The sequence below is a fragment of the Sciurus carolinensis genome, chromosome 15 (assembly GCF_902686445.1).
Source record: "Sciurus carolinensis chromosome 15, mSciCar1.2, whole genome shotgun sequence".
NCBI classification, from domain to species: Eukaryota; Metazoa; Chordata; class Mammalia; order Rodentia; family Sciuridae; genus Sciurus; species Sciurus carolinensis.
In genome coordinates, this window is record NC_062227.1 from 58113715 (window position 1) to 58129856 (window position 16142).

The window sequence follows — 16142 nt, forward strand, 5'->3', positions numbered from 1 at the left end:
CTTGCCTAATAAGTCATGTGCTTTTTCTTTAATGTTCCTGCTGAATACTTCATAGAGTTGTTCTATCTTAATAGCCATCATGACCCAGTTTCTTCGATCTCATCTCCAAATACCATTAACATATTACTTTGGGGATTGAGTTTCTAACATGAAATTTGGGAGACATTCTTGAACCACAGCAGTGCCCAATCCAGTAACACATAGCCCTGCCTTCAAGGAACTTCTCAACAGATGGTTATACTATGACAGTCACTTCACTCTATTCTACAGTGTCAAGTAAAATGAGAAAAAGGTGCATGCAGGGTGTATTCTGGAAGCATGAAGAGGGCACCTCTCCCAACTTGAAGAAAGTGGTGCTTGATTTGAAGTTTAAGTAGTATGTTGATGGTAGCTGTCAAACTGAGAAACAAGGACAAGGTATTCTGGGGAGAGGACACAGTCTGAATACAGAGCTGACTGTATCTATTGGTATTATTAAGTATAGGGCATTACTGGTGACTGGTGAGAGTTGTTTCTTTGATGTGATGGGTCCAAAGGAAAACTGGAGTAGACTGAAGAATGAATGGGAGGGGGGAATATGTAAACTCCTCTGCCAAGAAGTCCAAAGTAAGAGGGGGAAGAAAGATATTGAACCATAATAAAGTGGCACTTTGGTTTAAGTTCTGGATTGCGAGAAAGTTGAACATGTTTATAGTTGTGAGGAAAAAGTCCAGGAGATAGGATAATTGCTAGAGCACCTACAGCAAGGTCCCATGAAAGGAAAAAGGCACAGGGGCAAGTGTAGAGGTAGAAGATAAATATAGGTATGTGAGGTTCTGTGTGCTGGCAGTAGAGCAGAGGTCATGAAATCTCATCATGCCTCATGACCTTGATTTTCTTTATAACAGAATGTGAAAGTCACAGCTACGATTAGAAGGGCCAAGGTTGAATAGAATTGTTGAGGGGAGTGATAAATATTAGGAAGAGTGATTTGGTCATGAGGTAAGACTGAACATGGTTGAACAAGTTAAAAGGATGAAAGCAGGCCCTAATGGCATCATGGTCTTAATCTTGCTTATCCTGCATAGCAAGGTTATTTTTCCACAGAGGAGGAGAAATGTAACATTAATTCAGGTTTTGAGTTTGCTGGGCTGACCCCAGGTGCTTCATTGAAACATTCATCTTGTTGGGTGTAGTGAAGCATGCCTGAATCCCAGCTGCTGGTAAGGCTGCGGCAGGAGGATCATGAGTTCAAAGCCAGCCTTGACAACTTAGTGAGGCCCTAAGGGAGACCCTGTCTCAAAATATAAAAAATAAAAAGGACTGGGGATGTGGCTCAGTAGTAGAGTGTCCCTAGGTTCAGGTTCAATCCCTGGTACCAAAATAAGAAAGAAAGAAACATTCATCTGTTGTCCGTTCTGGGCTATTATGTGCCAGGCATTGTTCTAATCTCCTATACTATAAAAATTGGAGGAAAAAACCCACCTTTCCTTTGGGGTGTTCACAGGTGGAGACAGTAGACGTTGTGGAAGGATGGTGCAGAGGTAAAGATATGTGAAAGTTCTTAGATGGTCCGAGTGGTGGCAGATGTGCATGGAGTGAGAGTATCCTGGGATCCAGAGTAGGGAGTGAAGAGGAACCAGAGGGAGCAGACAGAATGGGAGGAAATGAAGCAATTGAGAAGCTTGAGGTCCCTCAAAGAATGATGAAGCAAGTCATGCTACGGTCAAAATGGTGCATAGGATTGTGATCCAAAAGTGGAATAAGAGCATTTGCCAGTTCTGAGCTTTAACAGTTCTAGGTGAGATCAACAAGATCACTGTGAGGTACGCAGAGTGGCTAAAGTGAAATGAAGGTGAAAGTGACAACAATATAGGGAGCTTCAGGAATTGCACAGCCTCTCTTTGTCACATGCCTAATAGGCCAGCTCTTCTTTCCATATTACTCCTGCTATCTCTCACAAAATTGCCTTTCCATCCTTTTTTTAACCTTTATTTTATTTATTTACTTTTATGTGGTGCTGAGGATGGAACCCAGTGCCTCACATGTGCTAGGCAAGCACTCTACCACTGAGCCACAACCCCAGCCCATCTTTTTCATCTTAATAGTCCAATAGTTCAGTTATTTTCCTACAGTGAGGAGAAATCTGCCTCCCTGTACTTTCTACCTTTTGATGTCATTTCTATCCCAGTAGTTCTATAGAAAATATAATTAACTATCTAAATGGTTCTCTTCTTATTTATTCACCAAGTACTTGGATACAACTTGGATACTCTATGCTTTGCTAGCTTCTGGAAATAGGCAAGTACAGATGTCCCTCAGCTTATGATGCAGTTCCATCCCAATAAACCCATCATAAATTGAAAAAACTAAGTTGAAACGCATTTAATATACCCAGCCTACCACACATCATAGCTTAACAACACAGTATATTTGTAGAGAGCATCGGCCATTGACCTTCTTGATAACATGGCTGGTTGAGAGCTGTGACTGGCTCAACTGTCCAGAATCATGAGAATATCTTCCTACATTGTCACAGGAATATATCGAGATTTAAAGTCTGAAGTACAGTTATCTCTCAGTATCCATAGGAATTTGGTTCTGTACAGCCCTCCCCTCCTGTGGACACAAATAACTGTGCTCAGCCTCTTGTATAAAATGGCATAATACTTGCATATAACCTATGTACATTCTCCCATTTACAGCTAGTCTGCACTTATGATGGTTCAACATAGGACTTTTTTACTTTAAGACTGTATAAAGGTGATGGAAAATTGAATGCAGAAGAGGTAGTAGGGTATGGTGGGACTTGAAAACGGGGAGTTGACTGAAAAGGGCCCCAAACAATTGAGCCCCCTGAGCTGCATTAAAAGACATAAGTATAGGACTATGCCAGGTTTAGGTAATCAAGCAGAAGGGGCATTAGATGCAACACCTCCAAGGTAAGAGTTTTGCATGTGAGGAAATGGAGATGAGGCTGGAAAGTAGGCAGAGGTCTTGTTAACTGTTTAAGGAGCTTGAACCTTATTTTACTGGCATCTGGAAGCCACTTAAGAAGAATAAAATGACCATAGTTAATATTTTTAAAAATAAGAATGGATTGGAGCAGGGTAGGAAAATTGTATGTATAAAGTCAAGTTAGAAGGCCAAGTGAGAAATGGTGGTGGTTTGAACCAGCTGCAGGTGGAAGGAGCAAATGGATATATTTGAAGTGTTTTTGGCAGGTAGACTCTGTGGGACTTGGTGATTTACTTGATTGGGTGGGAGAGGATAGGAGAGGAGAGGAGAAACAATCAAGAACAGACTCTGGGTTTCCCATTTAATTAGGTGATAGCAGGGAAGAAACAAGTTTGGGGCAAGATGTGAGTCTCTTAGACCAGATGATTTTTTGTTTCCAAGCCAGTATTTTCCTGTTCTATAAACTTAATTCTTTATAGGAAGTTATTTATGTATTTATTCCCATGAATAGACCATTGCCTTCTTTGTGCTTTTCTGTGTATTAATACTTAAAACCCTACTGGATTATAAAGTCCTTGGCAGGAGTCACCACATATGTCCCTGGAATTCAGAATAGTGCCTGGCACAGTTAGTGTTTAGTAAACATTTGAATGAAAACCACTTCATTTTGCTTCCTTATTTATATGTCAATCTCCTGGAAGATTAATTCCTTAAGTGTAGCGCCTTCTGGCGATCTTTGCATTTTCAGTCCTGACTCATAGTAAGGACTTAGTAACCTTGGGCTGTTGTTGTCCTGTTATTTTCTTCATTATTGTCTACCTCTTAAGTACATTTGTGTTTTTGCTAGTTTTTAGTCCTGGGTGTTGAATAGTAATAGTTTAGGATTTTGATAGTTTTTTTTTTTTTTTTAAAGAGTGTATAGAGGTGGGGAGGGCCCAATTTTAGACATTTAGGTTTAACTTTCAAAAGCTAAAACTTATTGTGACACAGTATGAGTCAGAAAGTGCTTACTATGCTTAATTTCAGGTACATCTATATAATGGGAATACAAGAAAGAAATGAGAAACTGTTTTATAGAATACTACAAGATGATATTGAAAGTCTAATGCCAATTGTATATACACCAACAGTTGGTCTCGCCTGTTCCCAATATGGACACATCTTTAGAAGACCAAAGTAAGGCTTATTTTTAAAAATATATATAGATGATTGTTGTATAAGGAAAAAAAAATCATTCCGTAACACCTATTAGATTTATGTTAGTCTTATCCCAACCATGTTTCCCATTCCAGAAAAGCTTAATTTGAATTAAAAGATATCAATAAAAAAATCAACATGTTCTTTTACTTTTGTAGAAATAGTGTAACTAGTTTCTAACCTTCAAACATGATTGTTTGAGGAATTGTATATTTTTTAATTCTTTCCCCTCCCTGCAAAAATGGACTTAATCCTGGTGGCAGATTCTCCATAATTATCAGTAGTTTTTAGTAATCTGCCCAAGTTAAGGGGTTGATTCTATCTATCTTATTTTTCTGCTTTAATTTTTGTTTGTTCTCTCTCTCTCTCTCTCTCTCTCTTTTTTTTAAATCAGCTTTCATGAAATTTAACTTCAAATTGTTCTTGTATTTCCAGACATTTTAGGTGGAATGAGTACTGGAATGGGCCCTTGACTCAAATCCTTGAATGAACTAAGTAATCTCTCAGAATGTTTTCTCATATTTTAAATAGGGGTAAAAGTACCTGTTAAGAAGCTGTTGAGAAGAAACTGATACGATTTTTCTTTATCAACTTACAAGCATTACATATATGCTGTTTTAAATTTATTTGAATTTGTCTTGCTCCTCTACCTGTTATTTTCCTCAGTCCTTTTATATTTGCCCTTGTCCATCTAACATATTGATATAAATGTAGAAATTTGGGCAAGATATGATAGCATTTATCTTCAGTCTCCCTTCATCTGATATTATGGCTCTCGAATTTTAATGTGCATAAGAAGCACCTGTTGAACTTATTAAAAGTAATTGAATCCTGCCAGTTTATCTCTCTCCTTCCCATCCCCAAGATTCTGATAGAAAAAAAGCTCTGGCAGTCTGGAGTTTAGTGAACACCCTCTGTGATTGTGCTGCAGGTATTTCCTGTAGGATACTGAGGAACAATACTGCTATTGATTAATGTATCTAAAACATTCTGTGATATAATCCAGCTGATCACCACGTTTATAGTTTCTTATAAGATTTGTAGTTCTCAATCCAGACTAAGTAATAGAAGAAAACTTAAAAACACGACTGGCTGGGCCCCGCTGCCAGGGATTCTGATTCATTTAGTCTAGGCTCAGACCCAGGTGTGGGTGTCTCATAAAAGCCCCTATTATCATTCTCATGTGCATGCAGAGATGAGAACTGACATGAGACACAAGAGCATGGTTTGGAGTGAGGGTCAATAACTGTATATCATTATTGCATAATATACTACATAGGTAATGGTTTGTTTTGTTTGGTACTTAGAAGGAGGTCAGTAAATCTTGATTGGTTGGTTAATCTAAACTCTAAGCCTCAAATGAGAATCTCTGGAAGTGGGATCTGGCATTTTAAAAAGCTCATCAGTTGATTACATAGCCATGATTAAAAAACTACTGAACTGCACTGATTTGATATACAATAGTAATGCCAAAGCTCAGATACAAGTGAAAAAGTTGAATGTTAAGAATAAGTTTAAAGGGGCTAGGCTTGTAGCTAGAGGTAGAGTGCTTCCTCACACATGTGAGGCACTGGGTTCTACCCTCAGCACCACATGAAAATCAGCAAACAAAATAAAGGTGTTGTGTCCATTTACAACTAAAAAAAAAAAATTTAAAAAAAAAAAGAAAAGAATAAGTTCAAAGGCACAGAGGACAACCTATGCCTGAACTTTTTTTCTGGGACATAAGATACTTTTTTTTCTATTTCTCTCCTCTTCGTTTTTGAAAACTATCTCAATTAGATAACAGCATACCATGGTTAGCTTTTCATTAGTTATTCCATTGTTCATACATATTTTAGAACTCCATGTTGTACATGATAGTTTTGTCAATTTAAAAAGTAATATATTTAAATAAAAATAAGTTCACTTTTTCCTAATGCTTCAAGTGTGTCACCTTTTATGTGAATTTGCTGTAATTTTCTTCCTTTCCTTCCTGTTCCTTCAAATTTTTAGTTGTATTGAATTTTAACAGTAGTTTTTGAATTTGTTATTCTTCCCTGTATTGGTGGTTTGTCTTTATGTTGTTTTTTAACTGGAGAAATATTGATTGTATTTGAACATGGCATGCGGATACATTTTTTTCTTGAGAAAAATGATCATTTCATTTAACAGTAATCTTCGTTGCAGTTGTTATGTGAACAATGTAATTACAGTTTGAAATAATTGAAAATAAACCTATGTGACTAAGCTAAATCTGATTGGAAATTATACTCCATCTTGGTGTTTATTAAAATCTAAGTATTTGAATTGTGGACAAAACTTAGAAACAAGCTAAAAACTGTCATGAAATGCAAAGGTGTTTTTGTTCTGTTGCAGGGGATTATTTATTTCAATCTCAGACAGAGGTCATGTTAGATCAATTGTGGATAACTGGCCAGAAAATCATGTTAAGGTACTAATAGCACAACCCTCCTTTTTGCAAATGTTTTCTTTTGCCTTGCAAATTTTCTCTAAATTGCCATGAATGGTTTTTCATTGTTGCTGTGATTTATTTTGCATTTATATACATACAGATTTTAGTGCTTTGTGTCTAAGGAGATGATAATAGTAATTGTTCTAAAATGGGTTACTGGTATAGAGTTTGAAAAAGAAATTGGAGCTAGTGCAAGGTGAGCCCTCTCACTTTCACTAATAGTTATTCTAGGTAGAAGAAATCATTCAAATGCCATAAAAACTTACTCTGGAGGGTGTTGGAGAAGATTGTTTTTGCCTGTCTTTTTTCTTTTAAATCTGATATTTAGATCCTTAACAAATAGAAAGTTCTTAAAAGAGTTTTAAATTTAGCAAATATAAACCTCTGTCAATGTGGCTGAAATGCAATAACATCAAAATCTTTTGATAGGCTTTTGTTTGATGCAGGCAGTAATCTTGCCTCTATTACATATATCTTCCTTATCAAAATAAGCATTGATGAATAATCATTAGTTCAGGTAATCTAGAAAAAATTTGGTGTGGTAACTAAACTCACGGTATTGTTTTAAAATCTTACATGTAGGTATGTATATATTTTTTTATTCTAGAAGTTTTCTCCTTTGCTAATTGCTAAGGTTTTTCTTATTGGGCCTGCATTGTTGTGTTGGAGTAGCATGTTGTTTATTTCTAAACTCTTGTTTTTTCTTAATGGTAATGTCTTCATCAGAATTTTGTTCACTTCTCCCGTATTTAATCTTTCTGAAAATACTTGAATTGGTCTTTCAGATAGAAGCATTTAGTAGAAATCCTATATTAAGTATGCTTGGAGTACATTGAAGTTAGTCAAAAAGCAATTTTATTTTTAAAAGTGAAAATATCTGAGGAGAATCTTTTGTTTTAAATGTGTTTCTTTAGTGCCCTATTTTTTAATTTTCTTTTTTTTCCTTTGTTTTCTAATTAAGGCTGTTGTGGTGACTGATGGGGAGAGAATTCTGGGTCTTGGAGATTTGGGCGTCTATGGAATGGGAATTCCAGTAGGAAAACTTTGCTTGTACACAGCTTGTGCAGGAATACGGCCTGATCGATGTCTACCTGTGTGTATTGATGTGGGAACTGATAATCAAGTGAGTAATACTGTTTTCCCCCTTTGATGTTTCTCCTGTATTTGCTTTTAATTGTTCATCTTTTGAAGAAGATTTAAGAAAAGAAAATCTTGTGATTAGATGTTAATCTTTTTTTTAAGCTTCACTTTTAATATGTATACAAATAATAGTAAATTAAGTTTCGTGAAACATTGCAATTTTGTTTTATATCTTTAGAAGTAATGTAATAAAAGATTTTATTCTTACATTTGGTTTCTTTTATAGGCACTCTTAAAGGATCCATTTTACATGGGCTTGTATCAGAAACGAGATCGTTCACAACTTTATGATGATCTGATTGATGAGTTTATGAAAGCAATTACTGACAGGTAAGTTAAAAAGTTTAAGTATGTGAAAGATAAAAACACCTTTAATTGGGGGTCTGAGATGCTGTAGTTCTGTTTTATTTTTCTTTATCTCTGGTGAAGATAAGCAGGAAGATAATAAATTTGGGGAACTTTGTTCTTTCCTATCTGATGAGATGTGCTGATGAGGTGGCATCCTTGCCCTACCTGACATCTGGAGGGAAGTCTGCACTTACTCTCCTATCACACTCTCACTGCTCGGTTCTCCTGCAGCTTTCATGTTTTAACTTCTCAGACATTTGGTCCTCTTCCTTTTCTGTCTCTCACTGTGACCTGGTTTTCCTACTCCTGCAGTCTTGAGACTTTCTCTTCTCTTGGCTAATAGAAGACTCCTAACTTGCTCTTTCTTCTACCTTTCTCTTCTGTCATTTTCACTGGTTCTTCTTGTTCTCTTGTGTTAAATGTGGTTGCCTATGTAGTCTTTGAGCTGTACACCATGACCCATGGAAACCCATCCCAGTAGTCTTGTGTTTCTAGCCCCTAGAATCCCCCATTGCAATATTCCATTGCTTCTTCAGATTCATATCTAACTGAACTCTTTCCCTTTCTAAACAGCTTTTTATCTTCCCACCATCAATGGCAATATCGTTCACCCTATTAACAAACCTTTGTTCTTGGTGTTATCTTTAATTCTTCTTCTCCATCAGCCACCTGTGCATACAGTTAGATGCACAGTTAGATGTTCCTCAATATCCAGTTGGCATTGCCACTTAAATGCCTCATAAATGTGTCTCTTTCATTACCACAGCTTTGCTCTATCCTCTGAATTCCTCTAAACCTTCCTCCAGTTTCTCTCCAGTTCATGTTCACTTTAAGACCAGATTAGGGAGCTGGAGTTGTGGCTCAGTGGTAGAATGCATGAGACCCTGGGTTCAATTCTCAGCACCACATATAAATAAATAAAATAAAAGATCCATTGAAAAACCAAAAAAAAAAAAAAAATTAAAAAGATCAGATTAATCTTTTTAAATGTGTACTTTATTCTTTTGCTTGAAATCCGAATAATTTTCTATTGCCACAAGATAAAACCCAAACAGTTTACCCTTAGGATCTAGTTGTCCTACCTTTTAAATTACTGACACCTGGAAGAACTCAAAAATTATTTCCTTTTCAGAGACAAAGTTAACAAATCCAAAGCTGAACTTTTAATCTTCCCAGATTTTGTCACCCCCACATAGTATCTTCTTAGTCATCGCTATTGTCTTGGCATTGTAACAACTTCTCCCTCACTTTCCAGCTGGTCCTCATCACCAGTTTGTTTGTTCTGATGTCTTCATTGTATGATTGTTCCTTCTGTTTTCTTTGCCATCTGCTTCAAATCTCTCACATCATAGCAGCCTCCTAGCTGCTTCTCCTTTGCTTTTCATCTCTCCCCGACACCACGTATCACGTTCTACACGTATCAGTGGCAAGTTATCTTTGCTGACAGATTTATGTGAATTCTTCCCTTGTCCAGTGATTGATGATGAGGCACAAAAGCAAGTCCCTTTTCTCTATTTTGTCATTCAACAGTCTCCCTCCTTTGGCCCCAGCCTACCTTAACCAGCTTCTCTCTATTCTTTAATGTAAACCCTAATTTTTTTTTTTTTTTTTTTTTTGGTACTTGGGATTGAACCCAGGGGTACTTTACTACTGAGCCACATCCCCAACCCTTTTTGTATTTTATTTTGAAATAGGGTCTTTCTGTGTTGCTGAGGTCCTCACTTAGTTGCCAAGGCTGGGCTTGAACTTGTGATCCTCCTGTTTCAGCCTCCCAAGTGACTGGGATTACAGGTCCCTATACCTATACCCAGCTTAACTCCTGACATATATAACCAGGTTTCTGAAAATTCAGGGTCACCAAAACCTTGCTTTTTTTTCCAACCTTTTTGCTTTTTGTTCTTCTTTCCCAGATGAACTCCTACCTCCTTTTAAAGCCTTCCCTTCTTACTACTACTTACCTAGATGACTGACATCTCTCTCCAAATTTTTTTTTTTTTTTTTTTTTTTTTTTTACTTTGATAGCAGGACAGGGGCACTTACTACTGAACCACATTCCCAGCCCTTTTTATTTTGAAACAGAGTCTTGCTGTGTTGCTGAGGGCCTCACTAAATTGCTCAGTCTAGCCTTGAACTTGAAATCCTCCTGCCTTAGCCCCCTGAGTTGCTTTAATTATAGGCATTATTACCATGCTGTCTACATATCAGTTATTTAATTACTTGTTTAATATACTTTCTCATTTTACCATTTAATTGTTAAAGTAATGATAATATATGTCAAATATATACTTTTTGAGACTTAGACAGCCTCTTCCTTTTTAGGAAGTTACTTAGTTGCTTATGTGCTGGGCACCTTCCTAAACTCTTAGAAATAGTTTTCACAGATTGATATCCATGGGCCCATTATGCTTCCACATTCCTTTTAGGCTCTCCATAGGTTTTGTTATTGTTGTTTTGGCGCTGGGGGTTGAACCCAGGGAGACTTTACCACTGAACTACATCCTCAACCCTTTTTTTATTTTTGAGATAAGGTCTCACTAAGTTGCTATAGCAGACCTTGAATTTTTTATTATTATTATTTTTATTTAGCTTTTAATTTTTTATAGACTGCATTTTGATTCATTGTACACAAATGGGGTACATAATTTCGTTTCTATGGTTGTACACAATGTAGATTCATACCATTCGTGTAATCATACATGTACATAGGGTAATGATGTCTGTCTCATTCCACCATTTTTCATACCCCCCTCCCACTCATTTCCTTCTACATATTCTAAAGTTCCCCCATTATTCTCTCATTCTCCACCCCCGCATCCCCATATATATCATTCTCCACTTATCAGGGAAAACATTCAGCCTTTGGTTTTTGGGGCTTGGCTTATTTCACTTAGCATGATATTCTCCAGTTCCATCCATTTATTTGCAAATGGCACAATATTATTATTCTTTATGGCTGAATAGTGTTCCATTGTGTATATATATACCAGAGTTTCTTTATTCATTCATCTGTTGAAGGGCATCTAGGTTGGTTCCACAATCTAGCTATTGTGAACTGAGCTGCTATAAACATTGATGTGGCTGTGTTACTGTAGTTTGCTGATTTTAGGTCCTTTGGTTATAAACCGAGGAGTGGGATAACTACGTCAAAAGGTGGGTCCATTCCAAGTTTTCTTAGGATTCTCCATACTGCTTTCCAGAGTGGCTGCACCAATTTGCAACTCCACCAGCAATGTAAAAGTGTACCTTTTCCCCTACATCCATGCCAACATCTATTATTGTTTGTGTTCTTGATAAAAGCCATCTAATTGGAGTAAGATGAAATCTTAGAGTTGTTTTAATTTGCATTTCTCTAATTACTAGAGATGTTGAACACTTTTTCATATGTTTATTAATTTCCTGTGTTTAACGATCCTCCTGCTTCATCCTCCCACTTTGCTAGGGTTACAGACATGCAGCATATTTTTATTTTTAAGTAATAGATTTCTACATTTTGGGTCTAGTCTTTCATAGACTCTGAAAACTTTTAGATGGCCTCGAACTAATAGAATACATTGTTTTTAAATGCTGTCATAAGGAGTGTTAAACAGGAAAACTGTTTAATAATGTTATTTTTAACACAACCATTGTGGTTTTTGCTGGTTTTAGATATGGCCGGAACACCCTCATTCAATTTGAAGACTTTGGAAATCATAATGCATTTAGGTTCTTGAGAAAATATCGAGAAAAATATTGTACCTTCAATGATGATATTCAAGGTAAAATGAAAAGGGAACTTTAGGTTTTTGATTTCTATTTTTTAAACATCTATAATGTACCCTTTTTTAATTTTAAATATCTTTTTTTTTCTTATAGGGACAGCTTCAGTAGCTCTAGCAGGTCTTCTTGCAGCCCAAAAAGTTATTAGTAAACCAATCTCAGAACACAAGATTCTGTTTCTTGGAGCAGGAGAGGTAAGTTTTTGTTAAGCTTTTTAGAATTTAAAAACCAACACTTCTTTAGAATTGGAAAGTAGGATACAATGATGGTGTTCATAAACGAGCATAATGAGCTTATAATTTGTTGAAATATACAGAGTATAAATCCACAACTCCTATTGTAAAATAGATAAAATATGTTTATAGAGATTATCACAAAAAATAGATTTTGTGTAATTTGAAAGGAAGAATAAACTAAGTATTTCTCATAACAGTCTTCTTTTATAAAACAACGTGATCATTGCATCATACTCTAGTCCTCATTTTTAAAATCTGTGTTTTGTTAAACAGGCTGCTCTTGGGATTGCAAATCTTATAGTTATGTCTATGGTAGAAAATGGCCTTTCAGAAGAAGAGGCACAAAAGAAAATCTGGATGTTTGACAAGTTTGGTTTATTAGTTAAGGTAAGATATTTAAAACTTGGAGAAGCAAAAGAGTATTTTTATATTTTTAGTTGGATTTTTTAGATTTAATTTTTTAAATTTTGTATCTCACTGGACTATCCAAATCATACCAATTGTGAACCTTCTACTATATTGTCAACAGAGATCCTCCTATGTCATTGTCTTTTATAAATACTGTTGCTTTGTACTTAAATCATAATTTCTTTGTTGGCACCAAACTTACCCTTTCTTGCTTTGCTCTCTGGGCAACAAATCAAATAGACATCATGTATGATCATATTTGACCCTGATAAAACTAGATTCTTTTGTGTGGTGCTGCTGGGATGGAATCCAGAGCCTGTGCATACTAGGCAAGCACTCTACCACTGAGCTGCCCCCAGCCTTAGAATTTAAAAGTTTTTAATGAGAACTCAGAACATCTTAATTAAATTATTAGCAGTACATGTAATTTTGAGCAGAAATTCTTTAATCCTTTGGACATCATAATCCCCCATGCCAATTTAAAAGAACATGTTGCTAAAACCAATTCATGGATAATAAAGAGCTCTGCCAGGTTATTTAGTACCCTTTGGACTGCCTTCCTTCCTGTGTTATATAAATTGGTTACTATTTTTATTAACTTAAGAATGTCATGGATTTCACACTGTATAACATCAATACATGTAAATTGTTCCATGGTTGAAGCTATCTAGTATACAAGGCTGTGTTTGGGTAGGGGGTTACTACTGGGAATTGAAACCAGAGGTGCTTTACCACTGAGCTCCATCCCCACCCCTTTTTATTTTTTATTTTGAGACAGGATTTTGGTAAGTTCCTTAGGGCCTTGCTAAGTTGCTGAGGCTGGTCTTGAACTTGTGATCCTCCTGCCTCAGCCTCCCAGGTTCCTGCTATTACAGGTTTGCACCGCCATGCCTGACTACTACTTTATTTTCCTATGTGCACATCATAGAATAATAGCAAAGCACTTACTTGCTATTTACATCTATAGTACAATCCATCTCAATGTACTTTGCTCTAATTCTCCTCTTCTTAACATCTCTTCTTAATTAATATCAGCATTCTATTAAAACAAAAAATAAAATGGAAAATTAGAACATATGAATGAATAACCTTGAGGCTTAAATTATACATACTTTAAAATAAAATAACAGTAATTTGAGGTATACCAGACATTCGTAGTTAGAGTTTATTATCTTCTTTAGTACTTTCAAAAATTCTGTGATTGGTCTTTTGTTTCTTCTGTGAAGTTTTTTATAATTGAGGAAACTGAATTTTAAAATGGTTAGGAACTTTTTCAAAGTCATGAGTTTATCAGTGATGGAGTTAATTTAACCCTAAGAAGCATGATCGTAAAGCCCGTCCTCTGAATCAGTAAACAGTGCTGTTCCCTCAGGGGCCATAACTACCATATTTGCTAGTATGTAAAGTGCACGGCTTATAAGACGTGAGAGTTACAGAGGGAGATTCCATTTTTCTACTGGTACATAATTTGGTGCTTTATTTTGTAATGTTGGTTTTCATCAAATGTTTTGTGATAATGATAACAGGTCAGAGGAATATAATGTTGGTAGCGGCAAGTGAGAATTCCTGTTCAGGTTCAGAGTATTTATTTCAGGATGTGCTAGTAGCTTAAACTGTGGGCTTTAAGCTTCCAATCTCTTCTGGTAACCCCAAACACTGTAGTCCCTTTTGAGAATTTTCTGTTAAACCCCAAACTGGAGAGCTTTGGAAATTCTGGGATCAACAATACTGAAAACCAGACCATTAAGGTTGTATTTTAATTACTGCTTTAATTAACTGCTTGGCCAACTTGTGATGGCCCACTTCTTTTCCAGTCACTCCTGGTTCTTACCTGGTTATTCTGGAGTTCTGTTGAAAAAATTTTGCTTTTGTGGGGAGGTGACTTCTCTTCCATCAAAATAAAGATGCAGGTTTCTTGGCTTGTTGGTTTTGTACTGAGTATGTTTTTTTTGTGTGCTTTAAATATTTTTTTAAGTATTTTTTATTTTGGGGGTACCAGGGATTGAACTCAGGGAGACTTGACCAACTGAGCCACATCTCCAGCCCTATTTTGTGTTTTATTTAGAGACAGGGTCTCATTGAGTTGCTTAGCGCCTTGCCATTGCTGAGGCTGGCTTTGAATTTACAATCCTTCTGTCTCAGCCTCCCAAGCTGCTGGGATTACAAGCGTGCGTCATCAGCTTGTGCTTTAAATCTTTGAGAAATTCATTGTTGTAGTCTGTCAGTGTTACTTTTTCAGCTTTATGGCAGTACTGAGTGTTTAACTTTTTTTTTTTTTCCTAACACTTGGGATTTAGAAAAGAAAGTATGTTCCTTTGTTCAGCCATCTTGAACCAGAATTCCCTGTTCCTCTTGTTTTTGAACTCTTGGTAGTAAAGGCCCATGGTGTCTGTTTGCAATTCTGAAATCTTAAAACTCTGAAATCTCAAAGCTTTTTTTCTGAAATTCACTTTGGTGACAAATTTAATTGACCTGAACTTAATCTGGTAGCAAAACCTGACCTGAACTTATGAGAGGCTATTTGTAGTCTTAAACTTTCTTCTTCACAAAAAGAGTGGCAGGAGTATAGGTGGATATAAGGACATATAGCTCATTGGTAGATTGCTTGCATCAACCACGCAAGGTCCTGGGTTTGATCCCCAGGACTGCAAAAAGTAAGTAGAGACCTTAGAAAACTTGGAATGGAACCCCATTTGACCCAGCTATTCTACTCCTTGACCTATACCCAAAGGACTTAAAATCAGCATACCACAGTGATGCTGCCACGTCAGTGTTTATAGCAGTTCATTCACAATAACTAGATTGTGGAACCAACCTAGATGCCCTTCAATAGATGAATAAAGAAACTATAATATTATATATACAATGGAATATTACTTAGCCATAAAGAAGAATAAAATTATGGCAATTGCAGGTAAATAGATGGAGTTGGAGAATATCATGCTAAGTGAAATAAACCATTCCCAAATAACCAAAGGCCAAATGTTTTCTCTGATAAGTGGATGATGATACATATCAGGGGGACGTGGGTAAAGGAAGAATGGAGGAAGGATGGATTGTATCGAAGGAAATGAGGGATAGAGAGAGGAGGGGGAAGGAAAGATAATGGAATGAGAAAAACATCATTATCCTATGTACATGTATGATTACACAAATGGTATGATTCTACTTCATGTACAACCAGAGAAATGAAAAGTTATACCCCATTTGTGTACAATGAATCAAACAATAATTTAAAAAAAAAATAGATAAAGAAATAAACCTTTTTACCTGATGTGAATGTTTAAGTTTGTTCAGTTGTAGAGTGCCCATTTGTCAGGGAATATTCACAATACTTGTTAAATTACCGAGTTACATTCTAAAACATAAAAAAAATTCTTCATTCCAAAACTCAACTTGCTCAGAGAAAGGAGTTGTAGGCCTTTGTACCATATTGAATTTTGGCAAACTTTCATAGAATAAATGAGTTTTTGAAAGAAACTAGAAAATCTGAGTGTAATGGGATTTGATATATATTTTATATTTTTGGACACTGCAGTTAGAAATGAAATAAATGAATTAAGGAGAAAAGTAAATGAAAAGACATTTCTATTGTAGAAATAATACGTATGTAACTCATAAAATATTGTCTTTTCACTTAATCTTCATTATGCACTCACTAAAAA

The 16142-nt window shown here is 36.0% G+C and overlaps 1 protein-coding gene across 5 annotated transcripts in view; it reads left to right on the forward strand.

The window, feature by feature from the left end:
• The window catches only part of Me2 (malic enzyme 2), a 67151-nt gene that overhangs the window by 19494 nt on the left and 31515 nt on the right, over window positions 1-16142 (forward strand). For 4 of the 5 annotated variants that reach the window (XM_047526353.1, XM_047526352.1, XM_047526355.1 and 1 more), the window contains 7 exons: window positions 3964-4113; window positions 6493-6568; window positions 7551-7712; window positions 7956-8059; window positions 11723-11832; window positions 11930-12027; window positions 12343-12456. In XM_047526353.1, the coding sequence (XP_047382309.1) occupies window positions 3964-4113; window positions 6493-6568; window positions 7551-7712; window positions 7956-8059; window positions 11723-11832; window positions 11930-12027; window positions 12343-12456 (814 nt within the window). The remainder of the gene's footprint in view (window positions 1-3963; window positions 4114-6492; window positions 6569-7550; window positions 7713-7955; window positions 8060-11722; window positions 11833-11929; window positions 12028-12342; window positions 12457-16142) is intronic. The other variant, XM_047526356.1, reaches the window with a different exon arrangement.